At 40.5% G+C, this 12,367-nt stretch overlaps 1 protein-coding gene across 3 annotated transcripts in view; it reads right to left on the bottom strand.

The window, feature by feature from the left end:
• Positions 1-12,163, bottom strand: part of ywhaba (tyrosine 3-monooxygenase/tryptophan 5-monooxygenase activation protein, beta polypeptide a) — a 107,526-nt gene extending 95,363 nt beyond the window's left edge. Inside the window, exon 1 of one of the 3 annotated variants that reach the window (XM_060919138.1) lies at positions 12,038-12,163. Coding sequence is in view for 1 of the 3 variants with exons in the window: in XM_060919137.1 (XP_060775120.1) it covers positions 7,830-7,891 (62 nt within the window). In the remaining 2 variants the exon portion in view is untranslated. Of the gene's footprint in view, positions 1-7,829; positions 7,907-12,037 lie in introns of those variants that run through there. The other 2 variants (XM_060919139.1, XM_060919137.1) reach the window with 2 other exon arrangements.
• Positions 12,164-12,367: the final 204 nt, after the last annotated feature.

Here is a 12,367-nt window from a genome sequence, read left to right as displayed (position 1 = left end):
AAAGACTTCATGTCTTAAAGTAATGGACTCATTTCTTAATTGAGTGGTTTTATAAATGGAGGATATTACATGGTGGCATGAAGATATGAAGTTGATCTTCGAGTGGTGAATGGATACATCATGAGTGAGTGAAGCAAACAAGTGAAAATATTTTCAACAAGATAAACTTCATCTCTTTGTGTCACCATACTAATATCCGCACAACGTTCATATGGACACGTGCCCCCCCCACACACACAAAAAAAAGATTTTAGTTTTGAGCCGGTTCACCATTTTCACAATGCACATCTAGTCAGCAGGAAAATATTGGGAGTGATTTCATTAAAGTGAAATATCAGGAAATACGTCACTCAGACACGATCTATTTCATATGAAAAATTTGAGGTTTTTCAACACATGATAAACTAATCGCAAGCCAACGTGTGATTCTTTTTATGACATTTACAAATAAAAAGTACTCAAATCCATCAAAACAATTCAATTTCTGCATGAGTGACACTCAAACATGTAATGGTTGCCATCCAGATGTAGTTCGTATGAAAAATACAAGTGGCGTATTTCCCAGTAAAACACTTGTGTCCAGAAATATCATGGATGACGACAGTTGCTGAATCGGGCTATTTACTGTATTTTTACTATTTACTATTATTTGATGCCCTCAAACATTAAGGCGGCAAGAAATTCCACTAACTCTTAACACACCCACTAAGCATAAAGTATCCCAGTAACTACCTCATGAAGCTGGTTAAGACACTGCCAATAGTATGCAAAGCATAACCAGTGGCTACTTTGAACCTAAAATACGAAGCATTTTAACACTGTTTACCACTATTTCATTCATGCACATCTAGTTTAATAGATTTAATGTCTTCAGTATTGTTCTACAATGTAGCACATAGTCAAGATACAGAAAAACCTATGAACAAGTAGGTGTCCAAACTTGTCGACTGGTATTGTATGTCCACAAGCATGGAAAAAGTGAGTTTTCATAATATATCCCCTTTAAAATACTGGCTCTCTAAACCATAAGCTGTTGTGGTAGTCATTTGTCTATCTAGTAAGGTTTATTGCAAACAATTTGAAATGGATGTTCAGATTGTTAGCACAACTCAGAATTTACTTTCTCTGAATTTGAACAAGAAATACAAAATGACAAACTACAATTATCAGGATGCAGTATGGCCACAAATCCATATTCTAATCAGAAAACAAAAATGGAGACATTTCATGTTTTAAAAAAGCATGATATGCTATGCTCAAAAAAACACATGTCCAAGACAGCTAAAATATGTGCAAAGACGAGAAACTTTAATGGTAATTGTCCGATCGGACGACAATAGTTAGTCCTTGCAACCTAAGCAACTGCTCCGCGATGCAGGCCTGAACTCTCTGTCCGGCAGTAGCATATTTCTATTATTATTATTATTATTATTCTGCAAAGTGAATCACACATCGTGACATCTGACTCCTCGTCAAAACAAAGTTCACCCATGTCTAGCAAAAATCAGACATTGACTACACTGTAAAAAATGATTTGTTTTAACTTAGTTAGTACCCGGGCTTGCCTTAAAATTTCGAGTTCATTGAAATTAATAAAGTTAACACAACGAGGTGAACAATTTAACTTACTATATGAATTTCAATGAACTCGAAATTTTAAGGCAAGCCCGGGTACTAACTAAGTTAAAACAAATTTTTTACAGTCTATGCTCACTGTGCTAAGAGAGCAGGGAACCAGTCTAAAGTAGCTCATCTCATTTCACGGGAAACACGTTAAGTTTTTTTCAACACAATATATAAAAGTACAAAAAAATATATTTTGAGGAAAATCATTCAAATTTCCTTGCTTTTGGTTATAATTTGTTGAAGTATGCGTGTGTTCAAGGTGTACTGGAAAAGCTCGGCTCAGAGGGGTCCACGCAATGATGTAATTATACCAATTGGCCAAGGGCAGCGAGGGTCAAGGACATCATGTGCCAGCAGCACAGCTGAAGGGGGCAGGTGTCAAACCAGGAACTTTTACATCACAATTGGAGTTAATAAACAAACAATGTCACTGAATAAATGTTCCTTACCTCTTACCAGTGAGAGAAATATATAAATAACGATTTCTCTTATTGCTTTTGATGGTTTCATATATTTCGTAACATTTTCTAAATATCAACATACCACCATTGTGGCATGGGAGCCTGTGATTGGTGGACAGCCGACAAAGGGTGTCTCCCATTGGTTGTACATTGTGACATAAAAATCGTTAAAAAAAAAAAAAAACACACACACACACACACGGGACCCGCTGATTGGCAGTTCACATACTGAAGCCAAGCAGAGATCTCCAGTGTCTGTTGCTGTTGTCCGAAGAAAACTACAGCTAATAAAAGCTCTACTACCGGATGACTTGGACAATCTTAGTCAGAAAGAAACGAAGGAAAGATATATGTGGAAATTAGCAGTTCTGATCCATACAAAATTCCTTGAAATGACTGGAGTGACGGTGCAGATTTGTGGCCTAGCACGAGCTAGATATTGGAATATACCTTCTTTTTCCCTGAAAAATCCCAACATGGAACGGTTTAAAAAATTACAAAAAGCAAGAAAACCTATGTGTAAAGAACATGTGTATATATATATCTTGCTCTAGACTTTCAAACATTGTAAGGTTTTACTTTAATTTTATCCAATAGCAGATGGTATAATTACAAACGCTAACAGAATCAGCACATTCCAGTTCTAGTTCTTAGTCATAGTAAATCACTGTTGCAATAATTTCAATAAATGTTCAGTTCCCTCTTCATTTATTCTCAATAAATTTATCCAAAATAGTTTTTCCTGCCTTGGTCAAGTTATTTCCATTTCACATGCGTGCAGCTGTTGTGAAGTTCAGTGCGTTTGTGTAGAACTCCTCGAACTGTAGGTTCATTTCTACACTGGTTCCACGGTGACATTTTGCACAGGACTCTCCACAGCTTAATATACCCTAAATTATTAATTTCTCTGCTGCTAGAATTTTTCTGAATGTGTCTGCATATATATTAGTGTTATGGTTTTGTGGATTTATCATAATTATGCTTCACCTGTTTAAAAAAAAAAAAAAAAATCAACTGCATTCTGTCCTCTCCAAAATAAAGCTCTGGGCAAGTGGAATTGTTTTTCAGGAAAGCATGTTTTGGGTGCTGCTTGGGCATTGGGCAAATAAGACGGAGATTTTTTTTCAAGGACTTGTATGAAAGATCTGTTAAAAAAAGGGCATTCCATGTTGCGTTTACACATTTTTAGTGGAATGATGCAAATGGAAAGTGGCAAAACAAGACATGATTCTTGTACAGAGCATGGCATTACAATGTGCAGAAGCAATGCACCCATCTTATTTGGTAAGCAAGATAATAAAAAGGCTTAACCACCACTTGGGTCTTGAGTTTTACTGATGAACTGCAGCAAGATCAGATAACATTTTTCAATGGTACCATTCACAGATTTTACACAATGCTGAAAAAACATTGTCTTGGCATGTGTCCACATGCAAGTCATGATTATAAAACATGCTGAAAAAAATATTGCTTCCCTACCCTTTTACACTAATGGATGTAGATCACCATAGTTCACTCATTTAGCTAATTATCCGTTTTAAACTTAAATTTTTTAAAAATGTAGATCTGCACAGCATTGCCACACAAACTGCTACAGTAAAATAATCTGCACAAAATGACAGAAATCCTAACTAAGGTGGTGTTTACATTAGACCATATCAGCGGATCATCAGATTAACGTTTTTAAAATGATTCGCGTGCACACAGCAACGCCAATACACGGATACGTTAATCACATGACTAATTAGACGGTACGCAAGTTGAAATGTGTCAGTGTGGCTCAGCGCTTCCTCCTCAGCGGCTGCGCTCCAAATCACTCCGCCCTGAACAGCGAGTGCCCTCTGGAGGGTGCGCACTCCAGCCCTGCGCAGCTCACAGAGCGCGCGAGTAAAGCGCACGAGCAGTGATTCGGGACTGAGCCGCTGTGCGTGTGATCCCAGTGCATATTGGGCATGCGCAAGTCACTCACCACTTGCAAGTGGAAGGATGGAAAGCCTAAAGACAATCATAACTACACAATGGGCAGTATTTGCATCTTACCATGAACAACATTAAGAATGACAAAGCAAACCATTATATTCATACTTTTATACTCTTTAATGAAAAACAAAAAGGTAATACAAGGCGGAAACAATAGCAGGAAGTGAAGTCCGTGTCGTTTTTCAGCAGTCGCGTCACATGACCAACGTGGCATGAACAACGCCAGCGAATCAGGAAGGTGGATGTCACAGTGACGTTGTCCAATGACGTCAGCTAGAGCTCAGCACTGCGTTTCCTCGTATCTCAATGTTTACACAACACCGGATCAGATACGAACTGGGTTGAATACGTGGGCCCTGGCGGATTCAAGTTGTTCTGCCTGTGGAGTCGTTTCCCGGCATTTTAATGTGAACGGACAGTGCATCCGCGACGAAAACGATACGGATATGGTCTAATGTAAACACCACCTAATAGCTTTGCTCACGTGCAGACACAAAAGTGAAGTCAGCAGGAAATAAGTCACTTTAGTTTGCGATTGGAAAACGGGAAGAGCCCATATAAGCAGTCACCTGTATCAAGTATTGCCCATGCAACTTGAATCAAGTGCAAAATAAAACAATAAAAAAAAAAAAAGAAAGACAGTTGCTAAACAGCCACTCCATGTGAACCAGTGTTATAGTCGAGTCACTAATGCCGCTTTTCCACTACAAACGCGGCTGAGCCGTGCCGTGCCGAGCTGAGTCGGGCTGAGCGGGGCTGTTGGAGTTGCATTTCGACTACAACCGCGCTGAACCGTGCTGGCTGGAAGTGGGTGGACACATTGGGTGGAGTTAGCGAAAGTGGGTGGACGTCACGTGATGTCGTTAAGCAGCGCAAACAGTGACATCAGTGACAGTGGCGGAACAAGTCAGAGCCGGGCCGGGGGCGGGGCAAATGACCGGGCCCTTTATTAAAGCTTATCATAACATCATTTTAGATGTCCGCAACTGCGGTGTTTACCAATTTCAACACTACCGGGTGCAACTATGTTATTTAGTACATCAAGTCCTTCAAACGAACATGTAACTCAGAAACAAAAAACATTAGGATACTGTACATGGCTCATAATAAAACATCAATAGCCTATACTGCGCACATTATTTGAAGGGCATACGAATGAGCGCTCAGAGGTTGCAACGCTGACAGGAAGAGTCAGAAATAAAAGGAGGGCGGTGCAAACCTCACTGAATGCACTGTGTTTACCAATTTCAACACTACGGGGTGCAACTATGTTATTTTGTACATTAAGTCCTTCAAACGAACATGTAACTCAGAAACAAAAAAAAACATTAGGCGACTAACTGTACATGGCTCATAATAAAACATCAATAGCCTACTGCGCGCATTATTTGAAGGGCATACGACGAGCCTTGCGCTCCGCGAACTCATCCACGATGCTCTGTATGTCACTGATTCAGTGAGCTTTTCAGCGGTAGTCTCACGACCCGGATAGTAAACAATAAACATGGAGGACATGGAGTCGTTAGTGTTGCTGGTCTTGGTGCTGTGGCTTGTTGTCACCGACAACGCGGACAGATACTGGCAAGAGCGTATAGATGAGGCGAGGCGCATAAGGCTTCAGAAATTCTCGTAATTCATAATTATTCTTCTTCCGGGTTTGCGGTGTTTACAGATCCCAGCGCGCTCGCGGGGCGTGTGTGGGCATGTGAGGACACTCCTCCTCACCAATCAGTGCACAGGGGAGTGTCTGCTCACGCCCCCAACCTCAGTTGGCACGGTTTGGCTCGCTTCAGCCCCACTCCAAAACGGTGCGAGTTTTAGGGGCTAAGCAGGGCTGAAACGAGCTGAGTCGTGCTGGTTTTTGGTAGTCGAAACGCGAGCCGTGTCGGGCTGAAGTGAGCTGAAAAAGGGTAGTGGAAAAGGGCCATAAACCGAGTCCAGTCTTGAGTGCCCAGTGTTCAAGTCTGAGTCAAGTCCAAGTCATTTTTTAAAAGTGTCAAGTCCGAGAACAAGACTCCAACCACACCATTTGACAGTAGCCATTTTAGCACCATTAACCGTTTGTTCCTGAACATGATGTATGAACAGCTGAATGTGCATTCTCTGTCAGGGAGTGTGAAGTATTCTGTCAGAGATGGTTGGGAGACGGTTGGGAGACAGATGTAAGCGCAGGTGGTGTGTTTATTAATACGAGTAAAGACAGGTAAACAATCCAGAACGGCAGGCAAAATCGTAAAACAGTGAAACAGCCAATAGGTCAAGCAAGGCACAAACAGGCTATCGTAGACTTGACAGAATCAAAGACGAGAAATAGGAAATCAGGGATCAGGAAATCAAACAAGGAAATAAGGCTTGGTAACGTGTCAGCAACACAACTCAATACTTCGCAAAGTGAGTGTGTTTTCAGGTCGGCACGCTGGTTGCACCTTAATCCTGTGTAGGTACGAGTAGTTTACTGCGCGCGCTGTCCGGAGCGTGCCCAAGAGTCTCTCTGATGTACGAGCCAAGGTGCACAGGTATGGCACTCTTGCACAAAATTAGTACAAAAATTAACATGGATAAATATCTTTTTTTTTTTTTTTTTAAAAGAGATCTTTGGGTGCTTTTTTCACCTTTATTGGATAGGACAGTGTAGAGACAGGAGAGAGACAGGGAGGGATTGGGAAATGACCTCGGGTCGGAATCGAACCTGGGTCCCCGGACTTACGGTATGGCACCTTATCCACGACGCCCCCATAGATAAATCTTATGCCAAATTACAAAAAATAAAAGATCTGAGTCCTCGTCTCCAATTTACGAGTCCAAATCCAAGCCATCAGTACTCAAGTCCAAGTCAGGCGTCCTTAAATTAGGGCACGAGTCAGACTGAAGTCCGAGTCCTAGACTCAAGTACTAGGAGCCTGATGTGAACGCTTCCTGCATGCCCCGAAACAGACTTGTATTCCCACCTCATCCCCAGTGTTCCCAAAACAGGCTCCAGATACACAACATAACTCTGACCAGGATAAAGATGGTACTGAAAATGAAGGCATGTTCTCTCTAACGTGTGCCAACTTATTTTCATAATTAGATTCAGAAGTTAATTATGAAAATGAGTGGGTACAGATGTTAATTGGACCCAATCTCAATGCCATCTTGTCATAAGGAGTATTAATATAAATACGCAGGTGATTATAGAAAATTGAGCAGACTATCGAGAAGTAGCCCGAATTTCTCGACCAATCACCTCAAGCAACTCAGCAAATGGCAGCCAATCCCTGTCACCGTAAGTGAGGAAGAATTACAAATTATGAAAGAAAATGCTGTTCCTAAAAGCACTAAAGGTGCTACAAAGTTTGGTCTAAAACTACTCAACGGGTAAGGTGGAACTGTGATTTATTTTACCCATTTCAAAAAGTATTTTGTGAGTTGGCATAGACAAGTGACAAATCTGCACACACAATTTGCATGCCACTTTTGAAGATTAAAAATTATTTAAAATACACTATTTTTTAAATAATCAAACTTGTATTTATACTAAAACAATTATCCGCCTCAGTGAATAATAACCTCGACTTTGTCTCGGTTATATAAATAATATTGGCTGGTTTGGAGTGATCCATCATATATATTCCATTCAGCTAGCATGATATTGACGAGTGATGAATTCAGTATTATCCTAGCCAAATGGAATATACCTGATGGACCATGGAAAAATGCCAGTCAATATTATTATACATACACACTTCATATCAGCATTCTCACAGGGCAACGCAATCTTACCCGTGATTCGGTGCCGTTAGCGCGGTATTCCAGTTAGCTCCCAGCCAGCTTCGCAGTAGCATTAGCGAAGGCCGACGGTAGCTTTCCCGCGACCCGGTGCTGTTAGCGCAGCAGTCCAGTTAGCTTCCAGCCGGCGTAGCAGTAGCGTTAGCAAAGGCCGACACTAGCTTACCCGCAACTCTGTACTGTTAGCATGGCAGTCCAGTTACCTTCTAGCTGGTATAATGTTAGTACAAGCCAATGCTCGCACAGTCAAGCTGAAGATTATTTTCTGTGTAATTTACTTTTAAAATCAACATTGACAACTACACACAATGGCGCGACCCGGCAGCCAAAATTCTCTCAATCTTCCGCTTTTAATGAAGCAAACCTGACGACCATGTTTGTTTACAAACTGTCATTCACTCGCTAGTGCGCAAGTTTTACATCTCTTCCAGTTTTTTTTTTTATGTCTGTTGGTATGTTCTTCTCTTGTAGATATGTGCGAAGAATATATAATGAAGTTTTGGTAGCCTTTTGGGTGTTCGGTGCATCTTTAGTTCCAGTTTATTTATTTAGTGCTTAAACCTAGCACTGGTCTCTCTTTCCCTGCCAACAAAGAAATGATTCTGCACAGGTGCAGCAAAAAAGTTGTCATTGGATCGTCGCATGAGCTCCGACATCGTGTTGTCTTGACAACGTGCAATATTACTACAATACCGCACGCTCATTCTCCATCAGGGAGAGTGGTGTAATACATGGAAGATAAGCGATGTGATATTGCATGCCATCAATAAACCTACTAGAAGGGAATGGAATACATGTTTTTATTCCATAAAAAATGTATTATAATTACCAATATTCACCTCGCCTTCGGCGGACTATTTAATTATGTTGCATCAGAAAAATCATTATACATTTTTAAAAGTACTACTTGTGTCATAGCCCTTAAACATGAAAGAAGATAACTTAAAGGCACAGCGCAGAGAAAATGCCACTTCTATGACATTGATAAACTGGATAGGTTTTCAACAAAAGACTGATTAGAACAAATATTTAGATTCCCCAACACAATTACTTAAAAGCCCTCCACTTGGAATATGCGACAGTGTAAACTCAACAGGGTTGTTTTACAATCAGGGTACGCAAGCTAAAAGTCACATTTAACACTTATCATCTTCAATATCAAAAGGCTTGACTAAACTTGGTTGTTTATTGTAGCCCTGTGATAGCTCTATTTACCATGCAAAAAAAAAATTGTGATAACGTTATTTCTGGTGAATGTATGGCAATATATCTCATATTTAGCAAAATTACTCGTGTCATTTAGAAAAAGTGCTTTTTTGACCACAGGTAGCTCCAAAAGGGATGCACTTAAATCATTCTTTATACCATAAAACATATTTGGTTCCACATCATTGGAAACATAGTTAAGTTTTAATGCTGAATGCCAGTAAGTTTTCAGACTATTTTGATCAAATTAGTATGTAATTGTGTCCAAAAAAAATGTCCTCTCCGAGACAGCTAATTTTTCAATATAAAATAAATGATTTTCATCCTAAAATGTGGTCAAGATATTGGGACATAAATATTAGAGACAACTAACACAAAGCTTACAGCCTTATATTTAAAAGCACTATGGAAGTCGTGGATTCTGAATTGTCAAAAAAAAAATTTCCTCTCCAAGAATCACTTCATTTGTTTCTCCCAGCCCTGCTTAAAGCTACACTTAATCTTGTTATAATACAAACTATTATGCATGCCTATCTGTTCTTTAACTTGTCCTTCACTTAAAAAGAACCAGTTTGAATCAATTTGAATTTTGGACCCCTGTGACACAAACTTTGTACTGATTGTAAAACAACCCAACATTCAAAATATGAAAACTTGGATACTGAGTTATGGTGGTAATTGTACAACATTATACCAAGCCTCCCCTACTATGGAATCAATTTTGTGCCAAAATGTTCATACAATACTTCTGAAATATCAAACAAAAACGATAAATCAATTAAAAAAAGTGTCAATTTTTTAGACTGGCAAACAAATTATTAGTGTAATCGTGCAAAATATCACTCTATTACTCTTCAGAAACCTTTTATTTTTGTTCCGCGTCTCTCAGTTTTGTTTGACGTAATTTATTTTGGTTGCGATTCCAGCTTTCTCGTTTGCGCTCCCTGACTTTTTGCTTGCAGTTTTGGCACAAACTTCACTTGTGGGTGGGCTGTCCAGGAATGCATTCCCATTGGCTAACTTGTGTTTGACTGACAGCTACGCTCAGCCATTCCCTACTCGGATTCTGGCGGACTGTTTGACAAGTGACCGATCCATTGACGGTAAACAAGGATCGAGTGGACTTCAGTGGCGACTATGATATTGAATTAATTCAACAAAGTGTAAGTGCGGGACAAATGTGTTGTATGTGTTGCAGTAGTGCACATTATGCAGGTGTTTCGTGGCAAGTCAAATGTTAGCTCCACTACCCAATATAATAGCTGTCTTGCTAACGTTAAACACACCTGCATAATGTGTACTACTGCAACACATACAACACATTTGTCCTGTACTTACACTTTGCTGAATTAATTCAATATCATAGTCGCCACTGAAGTCCACTCGATCCTTGTTTACCGTCAATGGATCGGTCACTCGTCAAACAGTCCGCCAGAATCCGAGTAGGGAATGGCTGAGCGTAGCTGTCAGTCAAACACAAGTTAGCCAATGAGAATGCATTCCTGGACAGCCCACCCACACGTGAAGTTTGTGCCAAAACTGCGAGCAAAAAGTCAGGGAGCGCAAACGAGAAAGCTGGAATCGCAACCAAAATAAATTACGTCAAACAAAACTGAGAAAGATGCGGAACAAAAATAAAAGGTTTCTGAAGAGTAATAGAGTGATATTTTGCACGATTACACGAATAATTTGTTTGCCAGTCTAAAAAAATTTGACTTTTTTTGTATTTTGATTTGTTTTTGTTTGATATTTCAAAAGTATTGTATGAACATTTTGGCACAAAATTGATTCCATACAATAAACCACGTGCATCTTGGCTACAAAGGTGCAAGAAAGCTTCCCGAGTCCAAACACATTCCTCCCAGTATCACGAAGCGCATGCGCTGCAACAGCATCGAATTAAGGTAGCTGTGATCGAGTGATGTCATCGTTCCAAGGCACCTGGGTATTAGTGAAGGTGTTTGCATGTCGGTGACCACGCCCAGGGCGGCTCATATCAACTCACTCTTACCATCACTGTTGAAATTATTAGGCGACATCATAGGAGTAGCAAAATAAATCCGGAAACTGTTATTGTGCTGGCGCTGATCTGCCCTACGGTTTTTCGCTTCACTATGTTATTTGAAATCAGTTATTAAACGCAGTCAGAATTATTTAAGGGCGATAACGTGAGACTGGGGATAGTCACGGTAGCCTACGTAAAATGTCGAATTTGCTGGCCGAAACCTATCATTTAAAATTACAAGATTCCCGTACACACACGTCGTAGAACAAGTATGGTTATAATCTGCCACCTATTTCAATCCAGCTCGTAACGCATCACGATTGTTGGATACCGTTTGGAAACAACCAACTAATTCACACTGCAGCACGTTCAACTCCGCTCCTGTGTGTTAGCAAGCAGGCTAACAAAGTAGCCTCCCTGTGAAAAGCGGCCAGCTAGCTACGCCCTCTCGCATTCTCTTGCGAAATTTGCTGAAACGGGATTAAAACACACGCGCGGACACACACCCACCCACCCCAACTCAATGAAAAATTTATAATACCTTTAATTACCGGGTACGATGCCTTTAAATGTACCTCAAAACACGATAAATGGCCCTGAACATTGATTGCACCGCAGTAAATTTCTCTCGATAACGAAGGCTATTTGCTTGCTAGCTAGCCAACTAGTTTTACGACGACCAGGGAATGAATCTAAGTGCGTCGTGGACTCATCTTTTTCAGTTGCAGATGTTTGTTTACTGCTGTGGCGTACTGGTTAGTATCTAAACAAACAGAGAACGTACGTCAATCGAACCGATAATGAAAGTGAACGTTTCAGTGAAAACAAATACACACCATTCATCACACGCTTCGGCCTAAAAAGAGTCCTTGTACCCAGCCCCAAACCACCTTTCGCCCATTGCCAACATTCAGAGACATATATGAACTAGCATAACCCTCAATACATGTACAATCTGATATCAGTCGAATCAAGGTGCAATGAAACTCACATTTAAATATATTTCGAATCCTACTTTTGGTCACTAAATGCTTGGAGTATCAATCCGTCCTCCGTTTCGCTGCTTAGGGAATTCAGGGTTGTACCACTTCCGCCTGCGTTAACACTTCCGCCTCCTCTAAGCTCCACCCCGACCAGTATCCATAGTAACCACTATCCGGGGTTTCCTAGGCATTCTACAGGGCCATTGACGTCACCAGGACTATAGCAACCTTCGCAGGATGACGTAAGTAATCACTATAGTAACTGTTGCCAGGAGGTGGTTTACAGTTTGGCGAATGCAAAATGGCACACAAAATGACAGGCTTCAAAGTTTGTGGGG

This window comes from Neoarius graeffei, chromosome 4 (genome assembly GCF_027579695.1).
Source record: "Neoarius graeffei isolate fNeoGra1 chromosome 4, fNeoGra1.pri, whole genome shotgun sequence".
NCBI classification, from domain to species: Eukaryota; Metazoa; Chordata; class Actinopteri; order Siluriformes; family Ariidae; genus Neoarius; species Neoarius graeffei.
This window is presented reverse-complemented; position numbering and strand designations above follow the sequence as displayed.